Raw genomic sequence first — 15367 nt, forward strand, 5'->3', positions numbered from 1 at the left:
CCATTGAATATTAATTGAAGGTTCAAATATTTTTTAATTTTGTATAATATGTTGTTGAATTCATTTGAAAGTAGACAAATTTATATTATCAGATGGGAGTTCAGACATCTCTTCTTTTTCTTTTATAATTTTATTAATAATATTTTGTTCTAGTGTTCATTGTATGGTAATTTAATTTGAAAATGGATCAATTATTTATTTATTTTATTAATAATATGATGTGGAAACAAATCAGTTTTGCGAAGAGGGCCACAGAATTGATAAAATGAGAGCATTGTATGAATGCTTGATGTTACTGGAGATCTTAAGATTTGATAATTGTACTATTTTTGGTCCAAATAGATCGTCCCAGTCGAGTAACTTGATTTTTAAAAATGGTTTTATGTTGGTAGGTATGGAAGTGATCTTCTTTGGTAATATTTTCTCAAGATGTCGACATTTAAATATGAATTCGATCACTGACCACATCATTCGGTTGAAACAATTTGATGCATTACAAAACTCTTTTTTTGATTTGTTAGATAGTAATAAATGGCTCGATTTCTTTAATTACAATGTAGTCTTTGGTATGATTCTGTCAGTGCATTTCAAAAGTTGAATGCAGTTAATGGGTTGCACGTGTTGTCATAGAGCTCAAGCTGTTAATCTCTAAATGATGAGATCTCATCGGCTTCTTCTCTTCTTGTTATTTGTTTAATATTAAATATTTTAGGTCATCGCTGCGATTAATTCAAAAATAAATAACATGTTAAATAATACTATTTCCAATCTTTTATAATTATTTTTGTTTTAAAAGATGCTAGTTTCGAATATATTAGATTGTATTCAATATAACCAATAAAATTAAATTTTATCTGTTTAATAATTTTGTTGATTTTTCACCAAAAGAAAATTAAATGTTATAAAAGTTCAAATATCATGATGCTTTCACTTATAACTTTAAAGAAGTTGTTAACCAATGAACAAACAAGAATGTAATAAAAGATATGATGTCATTTTTATAAATGCAAATGGGTAAAATGTTGTTGGATATTTAAAAAAAAATATCAAAAAATCGAAAAGGATGGATTGATTGGTTTTTTGCGAACAAAAAATTTTTAAAACAAATTAAAATTAAATATTATCACTAATTGAATTTTAAAACAAACATAGAGAATATTGCTATAGATAATAGCATAATCATCATAATCTTAGTGATCATCACATCACATCACATTTAAATTACAAAACTACTAAAATATAATAATATAATATACAATACACAAACATATATATAATACGGATAAATGCAAAAACCAACAAAAACAGGATATCTATACAAGAAAGGCATTATTAATAAGAAATGGCAGAGAAGATGGTTCTCTCTTGGTGCTGACAGTAAGCTAAACTATCACAAGACACAACATGATAAGAATTATAGATCAATACCTTTAGAACAATCTATTGTAAATGTATGTAAAGTTATTAATAGCAATCATAATCATTATTAGAATATAATAGTAAACTAATAGATATATACAATACAACTTATATTACAGGTTTGCACAGATATAAATAGTATTCAGAGTGAATTTGGTTTCGTTATAATTACACCACAGAGAATCTTTTATTTGTATGCCGAGAGTAAGTTGGATCTCGACGATTGGTTGAGGAAATTGGCGACACACTCTAATTTGGATTCAGAGAATCTGTTGATGGAACAGGCAGAGAATTCAATAAGAGAGAGTATGACTAGACGTTCGAATCTCGAAGACGAACTACTGAGAAAGAAAGATAGTATATTCCAACACTTGACAATGCCTGTTTATCATCCTCTTACACCTATGACATCGTCGTCATCATCGAATACATCGACAAACAACTCATCGACAACAGCAACTACTACAACATCAACAGCAGCAGCATCTTCTTCATCCTCGACAACAAAAATAACAACAACAACAGCATCAACTACTAATGGCAGTAGCAACAACAACAACAACAACAATAATTCAACATCACCATCATCAAAGTCATCATTCACAACAGCACACCCAACACTTAAAAAGACATCACAACAACAATCGTCGTCATTATCATCATCGTATCATAGGTATTCAAGTTCTTTTATTGAAACAACATTGAAACCATCATCTTTTTCATCTTTTTCATCCGAACGAGGTAATGATAATAGTAATAATAATAATAATAATGCAACAACAACAACAACAACGACGACAACATCCACTCCAAAAACAGATGATTCATCTTCATTAGATAAAGGAAATGAAAAGCATTCTGCCAATTTAAAGTTATTTGAACAAATGAATAATACTAAATACAACATCAACAACAACAACAACACAAATATAGATAATCATATTCTAAGTATTAATAGTGACCATTCTATAAACAACGGTAATCATAGCGATACAAATAATAATAATAATCACAATATTAGTACAAAGAAATCGAGAAGTTTTAGTTTTAGTTTTAAAAAGAAAACTGTTATACCTTCATAAATAATGTATACAAACAACGATAATACACATACATAAATACAATTCTTTAGTATTCGTAAAACAAAAAAACATCATAAACTTGTATAATAATAATAATAAATACTATTGTGATTTGATTATATTCAATTAAACAATGTTATATGTTTTTATATATGTTTTTTTTTAATTATTACAAATTATTATTTATTAGGTTTTAAAAATGATTATATTTTGATTATTAATATTATTATTATTATGATTATGATTATAAAACGAATTGATTATTATAATTATTATTGTATCTAATTGATTTCATAGGAATCAACCATTAAAGTTGTTTCAGTTGAGAATTTAGTTGGTTTGTTGGTTTCTTCTTGTATTACTTCGGCGACGGTTACGAATAAACTGTTGTTTCCAACAAAGTTGACGTGTACTGGGAAGAAGTTGCTGGTTGCACCCTTTACGGTGAATACCAACGATCCGGTACGATTGGAGTTGTCGACGTGTGGTATCTTCCAGAGGATGTTCTTTGCTTTGCTGTCGTACTCGTAGAGTCCGTCGAATTGGTCGACCGATGGTGCTGCACTCGATGGATTCGGTATGGAGATTACGATATTCTTCAATGGGAATTGCACAACCGATTCATACTCCAAATTGACAGTGGTAGACTGTCCGCTTGGCGATGGCCAACAATTTACTTTCAGTGGAATCATCGAATCCTCTGGTACTCTATATCTCCACTTCAAGACACCACCCGCTGGGAATGCTTTTTGTCCATCCTTTAATCTCAAAGTTGAACTGCTAGTGAGTGCTGGTTTATCTATATTTGGATGAGTCTATTCAAAAGAGTAGAAGAGAGAGAGCGAGAGAGTTAATTAAATATCCAACTACAGCTATACTCTGAGTTTCACTGTTGTTGTTATATATGATACATTACAATACATTGGAAGTTGGAATTATTTGGCATTTGAACTGATACTTTAACACGTCCTAGATTTGGATCGTTAACATTTACATCCAATACACCTTTAATATCTAAAGTATTGATGGTTCCATCATTTTCCATAACAATTGTAACAGTTTCCTCTACAACAATATGTACTCTAAAAAATATTAAAAGGTTAGTAACCGTTTGTTTCAGATGATTTTAATATATAGTTGTTCAACTTACGCCTCAGTTGGTATAGCTGGTGTTGGTGGTGCTAAACTACCGGTGTTATCTGATGATAATAAAGCCTCTAATTCCTCTTCTTTTTCTACAACTTTCTCTTCTTTCAAGACCTGTGCAAGTGATGATTTCTTGATAGATTTCGATAATTTCATACCCTCCTTTGATGGTACTTGTGATTTGGTAGGTGGACTAATGATAAATAGATAGTTAAAAAGTTAAATAAATTGTTAACAACCTCACATCATCATTGTTTGTATTAATCATTCATTTTTATACATACGTTGATTCTCTCTTATCCATACGTGGAGATGGGTTGGAAGATGAGTAACCACTTCCACCACTGTAGTGTTGATCGCTAGAGTATGAGGGTGACATGCTACCGCTACCCATTCCACCGCCACCACCCATTCCACCACCGATACCACCACCGACACGACCGGAACCACCACGAGCGAGATCGTCTTGTCTGAGTTTCTCGATCTCCTTGATCTTTTTGTTGGCGTTCTTCTTTGCTTCGCTCTCACGCAACTCTCTGTCCATTCTGTCACGCTCTTCCTCGTGTGACTCCATTGAGATGAAGTGCTTGATCTGTTGCACGGTGACACGCTCTTTGTATCCCATGGCAATGACCTCGTCGAATGTAAAGATGATATCGAATGCCTTACGCGAGACATCGGCTTCATCGAATGAGCTGTACTCTGGCACCAGCTTTGCCAGGAGATGCAATGTCTCGAGATCCTCTAATATATTCGAATTCTTATTGGTGATCAACACCAAATAGAGTTGTTCCAATGGCTGGTAGACATATCTGATATTCTCTGTCTCAATGAATGTATGTTGTTTGCCATTACCAATCAACTTTGGGAATGCAGAGAGCAATCCTTCGATTCTGCTCTTTGTCATCTCTGAGAATTGACGTGATAACAAAGGTCTACCATTCTTTGTACAAATTGCTGCTGCTAAAACAACCTATTTATAAATATATGTACATACATTTAAATATTAATATATGTAATTCTAATTTAATAATGATGATTTGATTGAATGATGATAAAACTAAATCTAAAAGATTAAATTAAACATATCATCTCTTTATCATTATCTTGCTTGATTATAATAAATTTTAAAAAAAGAAATCTTACCATATCTATCTATCGCTTTTAATATATATATAAATATCACTCAACACTCTTAATTTTAATATTCAATAAGAAGGTATTGATCATTAAATGATTTTTAATTTTGTTTTATTTTTATAAAAAAAATTTTTGTTTGTTCACTAATAAAAAATTTATAAAGTGTTGACCACATCAGAAAAAATACTTTGCAAAAGTCAAGTGAATCATCAAATTTATTCTCAACAGTTATAATTGACATTAAATATATATATAACTTTACAATTTTTTTTTAATTAGCAAAAGATCATTTATAAATGAAAGTTGAATTAATTAATTTTATATATTTCAAAAAAAATAATTAAAAAATGGATTAGATATATAAATAATTATATTGCTGACTCACGATGTACAACAATTAAACAAAATAGAAAAAAATAATAACTTTAGATATATTAATTAATATTGACAAACGAATATCTATTTTTATTAATTATTTTAATTTTATAATTATAAAAAGAATTATTATTTTTAGTTTTTTTTAATATTTGAAATTATGTGTTTGTTTTGTGAACACACACTTTTTACAAAAATGGAATTTTTATTAGTAATACCAATGAAGTTATAATAAAAGTAAAAGTAAATTGAACTTGAACTTTATTAATAAGTTATATTTTTGCAAAGTTATTAAATTTGAATTTATTAGTTTTAAAAAGTGTGTGGTGCTACAAATGTCGAGCGCTACACTAACAACTACCCACCAATACGTAAAATATCAATAGTATTGATTAGAGATAATACTAATCAACTGACAACCATTTCCATTGGATATTTTATTATTTAGTATAAAACAATTAAAACACAAACAAGATAATTGTAAACATTTGCTGTAATGTTACCCCTCTTTTCTCTTTAAGTACTAAAAGGTATGACAACAAGAACTCATTACTTAAAAACAATAGAAAAATAATCCATCTTTTATCTCTTTGGTATGAACATACAACACACATTGTTTCTATTATTTTCAATTCACATAAGATATATATTATAAAAAAATAAACCACCTAGATTTCAATTTCTAGAAATAATAATTAATAAATATTTTTAACAACAATAATAATAATACAAATAAATTAACATTCTATACTTTTAAAAATAAATCTATCTATCTATCTATAAATTTTTTGCAAAGTTCAGAGTCCAATACCTACCACTCACACATAGAGATAAACACACAAACACACACAACACATACAAAAAATCCAAAACAACTGGTTAACCTCTCAGCGAAATTCACCCACGCACAACGCCATTTCATTCCAAAGTGGCTATAACTTCACAATAACAATCGACAGTGCAAATAGAATTACTCTGTGGTAACATCATAAAAGTAGTCTTATTTTATTTTCAAATTGAATTCGTTGGCCAAGAAGAAGCAGTGCTTCCAAAGAATATTGGTATAGTATATAAAAACAAAGACAAACATATGAAGAATTGTATTTTTATAAAAATAATCAAATATTGTAAAAACTATTTACTATCACTTCTGTTTATATCTATCAGAACCAACAATAACTTTTGTAAAACACACACACTGTTTTGTTCTTGTTAGTTCACAACATTAATTTATGTATATATATAGTTAACTAAATCTATTCAGAGTTTATCTAAATATATATTTATTTGTAAATTTTTAAATAATTCCTATAATTTCAATTATTAAAATTATTTTATCTATTTAATATTTCTATTTTTATCTTCTTTATATATAAATAACAATAAACATACTAACTTTTTACCTACTTTCTACTGTAACAACAACTTATTATAATCAAATGTTTATGGTTCTATTACTAAATTATTTACTTAAATTTTTATTCCATACATCTAAAATATATTTTTAATTATATCTATATAATTATTCATAACTATAGATCAAAAGATTTAACTATTCTACAATATCCATCGATTTTACTAAAATATACCAAAATTACTATACAAATCAAACTTGTTACATTAATTTTCAATATATATATTTATATTTATATAGAAATAATACAAAAAAGATATTTATCAATTGAAGATTTATAAAATTAAAAAAATTACTATTATAAATTTGGAAATTACTTCATAAAAATATCTGTTATCCATACTTCCTGACAATATTTATTATTACTATTTATTAAAAGAATAACTATATTGGAATATCGATACTATTATTATATGAATATTTTTAATTATATCTAAAACAATAAATATTACTATATAAAATACTATTAATTATATATTTTTTTATATTTATATATTTTACGAGAAAATGATAGGTGATTATACAAACAATCAAATATTTAGTCATTTCGATAGTTTTCACTATGAAAACTCATACGAAGAGAAACGAGAAGAAGAAGAGAAACGATTACAAGAGTTGGCAGATCTACAAAATGCACAGTCTGGAAAGAGAAAGCAAAGACTGGTCAAGTTTCTATCACACAGCAGACATGTCCTGAAGAAAACACTGAGTATCACCAACTTTATACACACTGGAAAGAAGGAAACGTTCATCTCTAGAATGCCAATGGAGCTACTGGTACATATCGTCGGATTCCTGGAGTACTCGGACATTTGGAATGTCATGTTGGTGTGTAAGGAGTGGCGTGCCATCGCACAGGATGAATTCCTCTGGAAGATTATCTATCAGAACTACTTTGTCTACTATCCAAATCGCGAGGCTTTTGCACACCAAAGAAAGACCCAGAAAGATCTGCACTGGCGTGACATCTTTAGATACGACTATATCAAGGAGACCAAGTGGAGTTCCGATGTATACAAGGAGTCCTACCTACATGGACACACCGGCACCGTCTGGACAATGTTGTACGACGACGAAAATGGATTGATTTACACTGGATCATTCGACAAGACCACCAAGGTATGGGATCTCAAGAAGAGAAAATGTCTGTACACACTCTATGGCCACTCCTATCCTGTTCAATGCTTGGATGTCGACAATGGTTTCATGGTTACTGGTTCTCTGGATAACAGTCTGAGGCTATGGGATCTTGGCAAGCGTCAATGTCACAGTATAGTATCGACCAAAGCACACAATTTCGATGTATTCTGTCTACAAATGTCTGGTGGACTGATTGCCTCTGGCTCTTCCGACTCGACTGTCAAGCTCTGGCGTGTAGACGATTTGATCAATTCCGAAGAATCACTCAATGACCGAATGGATAGAGGCGAACCCCAAGTAAATATGCAACCACTCCAAACATTCAAGCACAACTCATGCGTTACTTGCCTACAGATGACCGGAGACAGATTGATGTCTGGTGGATCCGACAAAGTAGTGCGTGTCTGGGATCTCAATGCACAAAAGGAATCGAATGTGTTGGTCGGTCACGATGAAGGTATCAGATGTCTGCAATTCAACGAGAACATACTTGTCACTGGTTCGAATGACACTACTGTCAAACTGTGGGATCTAAGAATCAAGCACGGTGCATACAGCTCACTCCGTACTCAAGGCTCAATTAGATGTCTGCAATGGGAGGGTACTTCACTGATCACAGGATCCAATGATCAAGTAGTCCGTTGGTGGAACTTGAATACCGGTGCATCTGTAGAACTATTCCAATCCGAGTCATCAGTATCCTGCTTGAAATTCAAAGACAATATGTTGATGTGCGGATTAAGTGATTCTAAAATCCAAATATTAAAATTCGTCTAAATCAACAACAAAAAAAAAGTATCATTACAACCAATAATATTATTACTACTACCTACTACTTGTATGTTATATTTAAATAAAATAATAAAACGATACCGACAAATATATTACTACCTATTTAAAAAAGCTATTATAATGTTTATATTCTATTTGTTATTGTTCTTCTATCTCTTCTTATATAAACATGGTTTTAAAATAGCTGATGAATCTATATTTCTATCATTATTGTTTTTCTGATTCTTCTTGTGGATATCTGCAACCTTTGTGAAATTAAATAAAAAGAAATATTTGTTTTTCAAATTCTTTGAAATGATGATATGTTAGTTAAAATTATAATTATAAGTTGATTAACATATTAACATACTTTGTTTGATAATTTGAATTGTAGGTTTGAAATTTCATTAACAAATAAATCATTATCGGTTATTCTCGATTCGATCTCTGCAATCATTAACTTTCCGTTGGGTTTCAAAACACGGTTAGCCTCTACGATAAAGTCCAAGAAATTGGTTCCCATCAAAGACAGACAGAATACTACAATGTCAACGGATTTGTCTGGCAATGGTACATTCTTGACATCACAAGCAACCACTCTCTCGTTCTTTGCAACCAAGTCAAACGAGTGAACCTTAAACTTTGATTCCAATGACTCTGCAAGTCTTGCCTCACCACATCCGAAATCGGCAATCACCAGATTCTTCTGAGTAAGTTTCTGTAAATCTTGAATAATCAAATCCAATGGATTGATTGGCCAATGTTCAACCTGTGCTGCAAATCCTGTATGATACTATAATGTTGATGACAAAGGTGATATAGAGTATATATATTAAGTTAAAAATCCATCTAAATTACTATTATTTCAAATTCTATATTTATAAATTACCTGGTCGAATAAAGTTGGATCACTCTTGAACTCATCAAAAGCTTTATCACTCTCACTTGTATATAATATTTCATTGAGATATCTAAATCTACTACCTCTCAAATGTTTATCCAACTTTTCAAATGCTTTCGATGATTCATCTTTGTTGGCGCTATCAGATATTGAACTGGTATCAACACTATCTCCAAATGGTTTTGGATTCTATTGATTATGATGATAAAGTAATAAATTAATAATTTGATTAGTATTCAATGACCATCTAAATTTTAGTTTGGTATCAGGATCATACCCATAAGCTTCTCTTTTCGTTATCTTCTACGGTTGTATCTATTTTCTTAATTTCTTTCTTTGGTGGTGCTGTTGTTCTTGTATCATTTCTTTTATCGACTTTTTTATTTTCTTTATATGATTTATTTGAATAAATATTATTATGAGCACTCTTTGGTTTACTATTACTACTACTATTATTATTATTCTTTTTTAAACTTTGTTTTTTGCTATTAATATTATCTTTAACTTGATTTGATTGATTATTATCTTTTTTAAAATTATTTTTATTATTCTCGTTATTCTTTTTTACACTCAGTGGCTGTTTTTTCTCACTTCCTTTAACATTGTTATTCTTTGATGGTTTCATTCTTCAAGTTATAAATAAATATAATGAAATGTTAATTTAAAATTCAATCAGAATAGAAATTAAACGAGTCGTTTGAAAACTTAAATAAAATTAAATAAAATAACAATTTTTGTTTGAATTTTTGAAAAAAAAATAATAATAAATTTATTTAAATAAAATATTAAAATTGTGTGAAGTCGATCAACTTGATCTTGTAAATTTAACACCTGTATGAAGAGCGATTATTTATAGTTAATAAAATAATTTTGATTGATTTTAATTTGTTAGTAATAATAATAATAATATCTATAGAGATAAATTGATTCTTTGGTGTATGGGTGGCTTTGAAAAAAGCCTTTGAATTAAAACAATTAAGTTTTATCCTCTAACAACATTTGTTTGGCGTTGAGAATGTTTAGAAACCTTGGGAAGCCTCAGCCTTGGTGCTCTTCTTACCCTTCTTGGATGATTTGGTTTGGAGATGAGCAGAGTTTGGAATGACACCACCATTGGCAATGGTTACATTTTGGAAGAGTTGGTTAAGCTCGAGATCGTTACCAACAGCCCAGTTGATGTGTTGTGGAGTGATACGAGTCTTACCGTAGTTGTGACAGGTATTGTAGGCAAGTTCGAGGGTTTCAATTACCAAGTATTCCAAGACGGCAGCCAAATAGACTGGAGCATTGGATTCGACACGTGGAGCATAACGACCTTCACGCAACAAACGTTCGATACGAGAGACTGGGAAGACAATGTGAGCCTTGGCGGAACGAGATTGAGCTGGCTTTGATGACTTTCCCTTTGGGATCTTACGCTTCTCTGCTGGGGCAGTGGTGCTGGCGGCTGGGGTAGCCTTTGGCTTGGCGGCTGGTTTGGTTGGGGCAGATTCAGCAGTGGACATTTTTATTGTTGTTGATTGGGTTGTTGTTAAACTTTAATTTGAATTAATGAATATAATAAACTAATGTTGATTGATTATTAAGAACACAAAGTTATACTTTTTTGTTTTTGAGACAAAGATAAATTTTTGTGAAAATGATGTTGTTGGAGGTATTGTAAAATAAATCATTAAAATTCAGTTTTCAAAATAAATAACTCAAAAAACACACTATTCTCATTGAAAAATCTGGCGCCAAACACAAAAATCAATTTTATTTTTCACCCAAAAATCCGAACATTATCAAAAAAATTATTGAAGAAAATTTTTTTTTCCAATTTTTTTCATTTTCATCAAGAATTTGATCCGTTATTCTTTACCTCCAAAAAATTTAAATTTGAATTTAACTTGATTCTTTTAGTTTTCACTTTTAGTCGTTAATTAATATAATTTTAATTTTTAAAAATTTTAAAAATAAGATAATTTACAAAAATGTTAAAAATTAAATTAATTAATTAAAAAAAAAGAAAACAAATGATTTTTTAACTTAAATTGATCATTTGAATAAATAAAATAAAAAAAAACAGATCACAACTAACTTTAGACTCTGTTTAAACTCTTTTAAATTTTGTTTGCTGTTTGTGATCTTTATGGACTAGTTCAAGATAGTAACTTAAAAATAATCTTTGCTTACTTTTGTTATTTTTTTATGGATAGATTGTTTCATTTATTACTTTACATTACATACTTATTGTTAAATATAATTATCGAAATTTCAATTTGATTGTTGTTTTTTCTTAAATTGCAACATTATTCATTTATTTTTTTTAAAATTAGATTTTATTTTTTAAGTGATCGATGTTTTGTGTTGTTGTAACTTACTATTAATGTGTTGTCTTTGGTAAAAAGAACACATCGGTTAGTCATAGTCATCTTCATAAACATCAGGTAGTTATTCTATTTCACTCTCCTAGGTAAAAGCAACAAATAGATAGATTAGATTCATAGTATCTATCTATCTTTTTTTAAATCAATATAATATGAACATATTTCGAAAGATTGAAACTCTAGAGCAGTTAGAGTTACCAGAGGACATCGTAAAGCCATTCGAAGAGTTGGAAGATGAAAGTGATAGTTACTCTGATGAATTAGATGATCTAATACAAGATGATGAAGATGAAGAAGAAGAAGAAAATAATAATAATAATAATGCTGCTGTTGTGAATAGTAAAGATATAGAGAAAGATAATAGTCAAGATAATAATAATAATAATAATGTTAAAAAACAAAAACCAGTGGCAGCTGCATCGAAATCTAAAAAAGATAATAGTAATAATAATAATGTTAAAGTACCAAAAACAAATAATCCAAGTAATGATAAAGCATCAGTAGTATCAACGACAGCATCATCGGTATCGACAGAGGTTGCCAATAAAAAGAAGAAACCACCCAATGCTTTTATTTTGTTTTCACAACAGAAGCGAAAGGAGCTGAAGAAAGCAAACCCTCAGTTCTCCAACGCTCATATATCAACACTACTAGGTCAAGAGTGGATGGCACTTCATCCAGCAGAGAAGAAGGGTTTCGCAGAGAAAGCTGCTAAAATTAAAGATGAACTACAATCTTAATAGCATTAACCAACCAACCAACCAACCAAAGAAACAAACAAACAAAGAAAAGATCGATTATTGTACAGAACAAAAACCATCCTATTAAATCAATTCAATTAACATTAAATAAACTTCACCAGTAATGACTATTTTATTCATTACATTATCAATAAATTAAACAATTAAAGACTTTTTCAATATAAATAAATAAATAACATTATTTGATTAAAAATATAATAGATATGTTTTATTAATTATTAAATAAAGAATAACTATATTCGGTATTTTCCTTTTTTTTCTTTTTTTTTTCTTTTTTCTTTTAGTAATTACTATTACAATGGTCTTGTTGCAGGTGTTGATTGTCTTTTTCATCTATTTGATGAACTAACATCATGTTTACCTCTTTCCTCTTTCATCTTCTTTCTTTTGTAAAATAGTTTACAATAACTATATATCTTCTTCATCTTTTAAAAGCTTATTTTGTTTTATTTTATTTACTGTTGTGGTTGGTTTATTGTTGTGGTTGTTCAGTAGTTGTTGTTGGTTTAGTCGATGGATTTGAAAATCTCTTTAGTCTACGATTAAGTGTTTCATCAGATTCTAATTTCGAAACGAAAAAAAAAAGAATATTAATATTAATGTTTGTATTCTATTTAATAATGATTATTAATTTAGCAAATAAGTAATCATTTACCTGGTATCAGAGGGTTAGAGTCAGCGGCACCAAACTTTTTCTTTCTCGCTAAAATATCTTGATGTGTACCTAAAAGTTCTGTTTTTTGATCGATCTTTGTAGTTTTAACTTTAGGTGTGCTGGTGCTAGTAGCTTCGGTGGTTGTGCTATTGTTGCTATTGTTATCTTTGGCAGTACCGAATCTTTCTCTTCTTTGTTTCTCTTTTTCGGCTGCCGACAATACTGGTGATGAGTTTCCAGCGGTTACACTAGTGGTTGTACTGCTACTGCTGGTGATGCTACTTGTGTTGTTGACCGACGAGACAGTTGGTGAAGTCTTAAACTTCTCAGCTCTATATATCATTCTTTCTTGTTGAGTCATCTTTGTAATGTCTACTGGTGCGGTTGTAGAGGTGGTAGTAGTTGATGTTCCATTTGCACCGTTGTCAGTTCCAACAACGGTAGCAGTTGCAGAGGCATCAGTCTTATTCTCTTCGCCAGAGGCCACGGCAGTTGGTGTGTTAGTTGTAGTAGTTGCAGCAGGTACTGTCATTGTTGTGGTTGTCTGTTGTTGTTGTTGTTGTTGTTGTGCTTGATGACTATCAATATATTCTATTAACTTTGCTTGTAACTCTGCTTTCTTCAAACCTTTGATATCTAATCCCAAGGTTGTCAACTCTTTTTTTAAATCTTCAACTTTCAATTTGTCAATTTCACTTTTTGATAGATTCATTGTTTTTTTTTTTAAATTTTCTCTTCTCTCTTTTTTTTTTTTTAAACTTTCTTTGATTGATCTTCAACAGCTAATTATTTAAATTTAAAACTAATAAAAATATAAATATATAATTTGAACGGAATTATTATTCAAAAATATAAAAAAAAAAAAAAAAAAAAAAATTCTTATGATTAAATTAAAAAAATAAAATAAAATAAAAAAATTAAACCAAGTTCAACCACAACACTACATATCAAGAAATTTATTTTTGAAATTTGCTAAACACAGTGTTTATATCAAATTCTTTCAGATGTTGTTAAGCAAAGCAAATGTGATGAAATACATTCATTCTTATAACCAAATCATTACCATAGTTATTTTATTTATAATGTTTTGTTTTGATTGTTTCTTGTTGGGCATTTATCATATGATTGACGATTTAGATACGTCCATGTGCACCCAAGAATGGTTTGGCCTGGGCAGCAGTATCACCGGTGATCGAACCAATGATGAGACGCCAGAAGTCACAGAGGATAAAGACGATCATGGCCGATCCCAATGCCTCGAGAGCGGATCTGCTGAGTGACCACTTTTGTCCGTCGTTGGTCTCGTCGATACGAGTGAACATTGGGAATGAAACGACAAAGTAGAGCATGTAGAAGGTCGATCCGATCAAGTACATCTGCTCACGATTCTCGATGTGGTAGTATGGAACCTTCTCGAGAGTCCATGCCTCCATGAATGCAGTGAAATAGGACATGGCTGCGATGATCACTATGGAACCGACGATCTTTCCGAGTGGCTGACGCTTTCCAGGCGCGGTTGGAGCGTAGCTCGACCAGAAACGACGGAGGATCGGTGTGGTAGCGGCATGGTAAGTCATAAAGTAGGCGTGGGTGATAAAGTAGAGCATCACTGGTACCTCGTTGAGACGGAAATCCACTGGGAATCGGTAGGTAGCACGTAAAAGCACAAAGAAGTAGTGTGTCCAGAAGTAGTTACCGACGAAACCAAACAATGCAATCCAGATGTTGGCTTTGACCCAGTATCTCTCGTACCATGGCTTATCGCGGTCGGCAGCACACGGGAACAACATTGGCACAATAACACATGGCAAAGAGACAATAAGTCCGAGAATAAAGAATTCTAAATCTGCCCATTTCTAGAGAGTGAAATAGTAGTGTTTTCGATTCACAATGTTAGATTTATTAAAGTTTCTAAAGAAAAGAGTAATAATAATCCTATATCTTTACCTTATATTCTTCAGTGATGACGGCAAGCGAGAAGACACCAATCCAGAATGGTGAGTAGAGAAGATAGAACTTCTCAGCCCATGCTTTGCTTGGTACTTTGGAGAACCAATGAGGTGACGCAATACTCGATTGTTTTGAAGTAGCTGTCATTCTGTCTCAGTGATATCTCTTTTTTTTTTTTATTATGATTAAATAAATGATCAATCAATCAAAACTTCAATTTTTATGAAATGCACTTGCAAAATTT

The 15367-nt window shown here is 30.6% G+C and overlaps 8 protein-coding genes across 8 annotated transcripts; 3 read left to right on the forward strand and 5 right to left on the reverse strand.

The window, feature by feature from the left end:
* Positions 1-1286: 1286 nt before the first annotated feature.
* On the forward strand, positions 1287-2501 carry PPL_11521 (uncharacterized protein; the record flags this gene model as incomplete). The annotated part of the gene is made up of 2 exons (XM_020582272.1): positions 1287-1451; positions 1539-2501. 2 exons carry the CDS (start codon positions 1287-1289, stop codon positions 2499-2501), a joined length of 1128 nt encoding a protein of 375 aa, XP_020427575.1.
* A 281-nt stretch (positions 2502-2782) lies between these two features.
* On the reverse strand, positions 2783-5028 carry PPL_11522 (coatomer subunit delta; the record flags this gene model as incomplete). The annotated part of the gene is made up of 5 exons (XM_020582273.1): positions 2783-3316; positions 3418-3583; positions 3652-3840; positions 3932-4620; positions 4975-5028. 5 exons carry the CDS (start codon positions 5026-5028, stop codon positions 2783-2785), a joined length of 1632 nt encoding a protein of 543 aa, XP_020427576.1.
* A 2055-nt stretch (positions 5029-7083) lies between these two features.
* On the forward strand, positions 7084-8493 carry PPL_11523 (F-box/WD repeat-containing protein; the record flags this gene model as incomplete). The annotated part of the gene is made up of 1 exon (XM_020582274.1): positions 7084-8493. One exon carries the CDS (start codon positions 7084-7086, stop codon positions 8491-8493), a length of 1410 nt encoding a protein of 469 aa, XP_020427577.1.
* Positions 8494-8657: 164 nt separating this feature from the next.
* Positions 8658-10013, reverse strand: PPL_11524 (uncharacterized protein; the record flags this gene model as incomplete). The annotated part of the gene is made up of 4 exons (XM_020582275.1): positions 8658-8753; positions 8858-9280; positions 9377-9577; positions 9666-10013. The coding sequence occupies 4 exons, from the start codon at positions 10011-10013 to the stop codon at positions 8658-8660; spliced, it is 1068 nt and encodes a 355-aa protein (XP_020427578.1).
* Positions 10014-10407: 394 nt separating this feature from the next.
* On the reverse strand, positions 10408-10893 carry H2AX (histone H2A family protein; the record flags this gene model as incomplete). The annotated part of the gene is made up of 1 exon (XM_020582276.1): positions 10408-10893. One exon carries the CDS (start codon positions 10891-10893, stop codon positions 10408-10410), a length of 486 nt encoding a protein of 161 aa, XP_020427579.1.
* Positions 10894-11909: 1016 nt separating this feature from the next.
* On the forward strand, positions 11910-12497 carry PPL_11526 (HMG1/2 box-containing protein; the record flags this gene model as incomplete). The annotated part of the gene is made up of 1 exon (XM_020582277.1): positions 11910-12497. The coding sequence occupies one exon, from the start codon at positions 11910-11912 to the stop codon at positions 12495-12497; it is 588 nt and encodes a 195-aa protein (XP_020427580.1).
* Positions 12498-12990: 493 nt separating this feature from the next.
* PPL_11527 (SAP domain-containing protein) lies at positions 12991-13885 on the reverse strand (the record flags this gene model as incomplete). Its single annotated transcript, XM_020582278.1, has 2 exons — positions 12991-13079; positions 13174-13885. 2 exons carry the CDS (start codon positions 13883-13885, stop codon positions 12991-12993), a joined length of 801 nt encoding a protein of 266 aa, XP_020427581.1.
* Positions 13886-14306: 421 nt separating this feature from the next.
* Positions 14307-15270, reverse strand: PPL_11528 (Cycloeucalenol cycloisomerase; the record flags this gene model as incomplete). The annotated part of the gene is made up of 2 exons (XM_020582279.1): positions 14307-15029; positions 15121-15270. The coding sequence occupies 2 exons, from the start codon at positions 15268-15270 to the stop codon at positions 14307-14309; spliced, it is 873 nt and encodes a 290-aa protein (XP_020427582.1).
* Positions 15271-15367: the final 97 nt, after the last annotated feature.

Source organism: Heterostelium album (assembly GCF_000004825.1).
Source record: "Heterostelium album PN500 unplaced genomic scaffold PPL_scaffold13, whole genome shotgun sequence".
Lineage (NCBI taxonomy): Eukaryota > Evosea > Eumycetozoa > Acytosteliales > Acytosteliaceae > Heterostelium > Heterostelium album.